The sequence below is a fragment of the Zea mays genome, chromosome 2, assembly GCF_902167145.1.
Source record: "Zea mays cultivar B73 chromosome 2, Zm-B73-REFERENCE-NAM-5.0, whole genome shotgun sequence".
Classification (NCBI taxonomy): domain Eukaryota; kingdom Viridiplantae; phylum Streptophyta; class Magnoliopsida; order Poales; family Poaceae; genus Zea; species Zea mays.
This window is the reverse complement of record NC_050097.1, coordinates 137,365,687-137,367,967: the sequence shown is the minus strand read 5'-3', so window position 1 is coordinate 137,367,967 and position 2,281 is coordinate 137,365,687. Positions and strand designations below refer to the sequence as shown.

General features: G+C 38.3%; 1 protein-coding gene across 1 annotated transcript; it reads right to left on the bottom strand.

The window, feature by feature from the left end:
• Window positions 1-702: 702 nt before the first annotated feature.
• On the bottom strand, window positions 703-1,462 carry LOC100279964 (uncharacterized). The gene has a single exon (NM_001364632.1). It carries the CDS (start codon window positions 1,405-1,407, stop codon window positions 1,189-1,191), a length of 219 nt encoding a protein of 72 aa, NP_001351561.1. The 5' UTR covers window positions 1,408-1,462; the 3' UTR covers window positions 703-1,188.
• Between the last annotated feature and the right edge of the window lie 819 nt (window positions 1,463-2,281).

Below are 2,281 nucleotides of genomic sequence, written 5' to 3'. Positions count from 1 at the left end.
TGCATTAGGGAACAAAGAGTGAGCTTGTGGAACATAATCACGTTGTTATGAGAAAATTAAATCTATCTTGGGATGTTTCCTCATGGAACTGCTAATGAAATGCATTCTTGCTTGAATGTCCTTTTAGAAGGAGTTAATGGTCTTGGACTAACACAATTCACACAACCCAATCTTATGAGGAAGATCTTAATTATCCTCCTAATTGAGGAATAGCACACTACATAAAGGAAAAACATACAAGGGCATAATACCAAAACAACCAACTAAACAATAGCACACTAACATAATAGAGGGTCCATATTTAAGCACACTAGCACTCAGCTTAGCAATGTTAGTAATATCAAGGCACTCAGGTAAAAACTTCTTAAAAGCATTAGGGTAAACATGCTTCAACTCATCAATCTTCAAAATGATATTTCTCCTTGATGTAAATTCATCAACTTCACAAGCAACTTCAAGGTTCCTAGAGAAACATGGAGGTTTGAGCCAAAGATGTTTTTTATTTTTAACAAAACCTCAAGGTGAAGGAAGTCAATGTTAGTTTTTATTGAAATAAGTTCGTAAAATCACCATTGCTAACTAGGTTGAGCATCCTACGACCAACATTTGCTCTGATAGCAATTTATTACATCCATTTTTTTGAATAATACCAAGCAATAACTAATGCTTTGGATGCCCACACAACACATATAGTGACAAATATGGAGGAAATCAAATACAATGCTTTCTTATGTAAATAAAATAGTTACAACAAGACTTACATATACTACAAAGTATAGCAGAAACTATTGTATATCTTTTCTTTCGGATCTCTGTACTTCCCAAGGACGGTTGACTAGGGATAGCACTCGTCTAGTACTCATAAAACTTGTTGGGTAACTCATCACTTGAACTGACATGTGTTACCCACCATATAGGATCTTGTTGACTCCACATCACCTCTTCCAATGAAATACATGTACGATGAACTAAACATAGCTCATAGGTAAAAGGAAGCCTTTGTATTTATTTAACCAATAAGTAAAGCATAGAAAATGCTTTGAGTGACAACATGTATGCATCAATTAGGACAATATTAGTGGTGGAAAAAACATGCAAGAACAAACAACATGAGGAATGAAATAATAATAATCAAGAAGGCCATCATTGCATGCATGATAGCTAGCTACAAATAAAGATGAGCATTGATCAATCAGCTCTAACTCTATCGATAGGCCTTCCTTTAGGGTTGGCACACATCGTTTCACAGATCTTCTTTCCCTCGGGAGTGTTAAAATTTTGGGTGCACTCCTTAACGCAAGCAACTTTTAAGTCATCGGCTCCTTCTGCAACCCACACTGATGATGATGTTGCCACCACAAGAAAAAGGAGAGCCACCACAACAATGATCTGCTTGTTTTGGGCCATCAAATCGGTATTACTTCTACTATTCCTTTAAATTGGCAACTAAAGGATGGATGACTTTGCCCAATTTTACCTTAGCCGGCTTCGCCCTTTATATAGGATCAAAATCAAGTGTGGGGACAAGAGATCTTCACGGTCATGCTACGAGTGAGTTTGATCTCCGTTTTTGCTGGGTGACCAGAGACTTGAGTGCCTTATGGCAGACATGCAAGCACTCGAGTATTTTTAGCTTTCTTGTTTTAACACATCAATTCACATCATAGAAATCATCTATACCACACTTATGAAATCATAAGAAACCTTCAAGTAGCATTATTCGTTGAAGTTTAAGCCATTCTAAATAACATAGAAAGTACCAATATTCATACATAAAAACAGTCTCAATTTGGATTCATTGGATGACTAGAGTTCTCACTGCTACCTAGAGTGTTGTTGAATAGTTGGTTAACAAGTAAGTTATACCCCTCAACATCGATTTCCCCCCTTGATGTCGATGTATCTAGGTTTTGCTTGTGGAGAAGCCTGAAAACTCTACAAATTATAGTTAGTTAGAATTGAGTTATAATGACTATAGTAATATAAAGTATAGCTGAATTGGAGAACTTTTGCTAGAATTTTAGCTAGATTGACTACCATGATATATTACTAAGTTTCACTTTAATTAAACTAAATTAACTATTTTTCTAAAAATAAACCTGTCGTCGTTTCGAGACCGGGGGGTCCCTGGGCCGATGAGTGAAATGTCGCCGCGTGCCCCAGCCTAGATGGGTCGGCGCGAGGCCGAGCGCGAAGGGGGGAGAAAGGTGGCCGGAGACGGGCGTGAGAGAGGTGGAAATCCCGCGGCCTTCGTGTTCGTCCCGCGCCCAGGTCGGGTGCG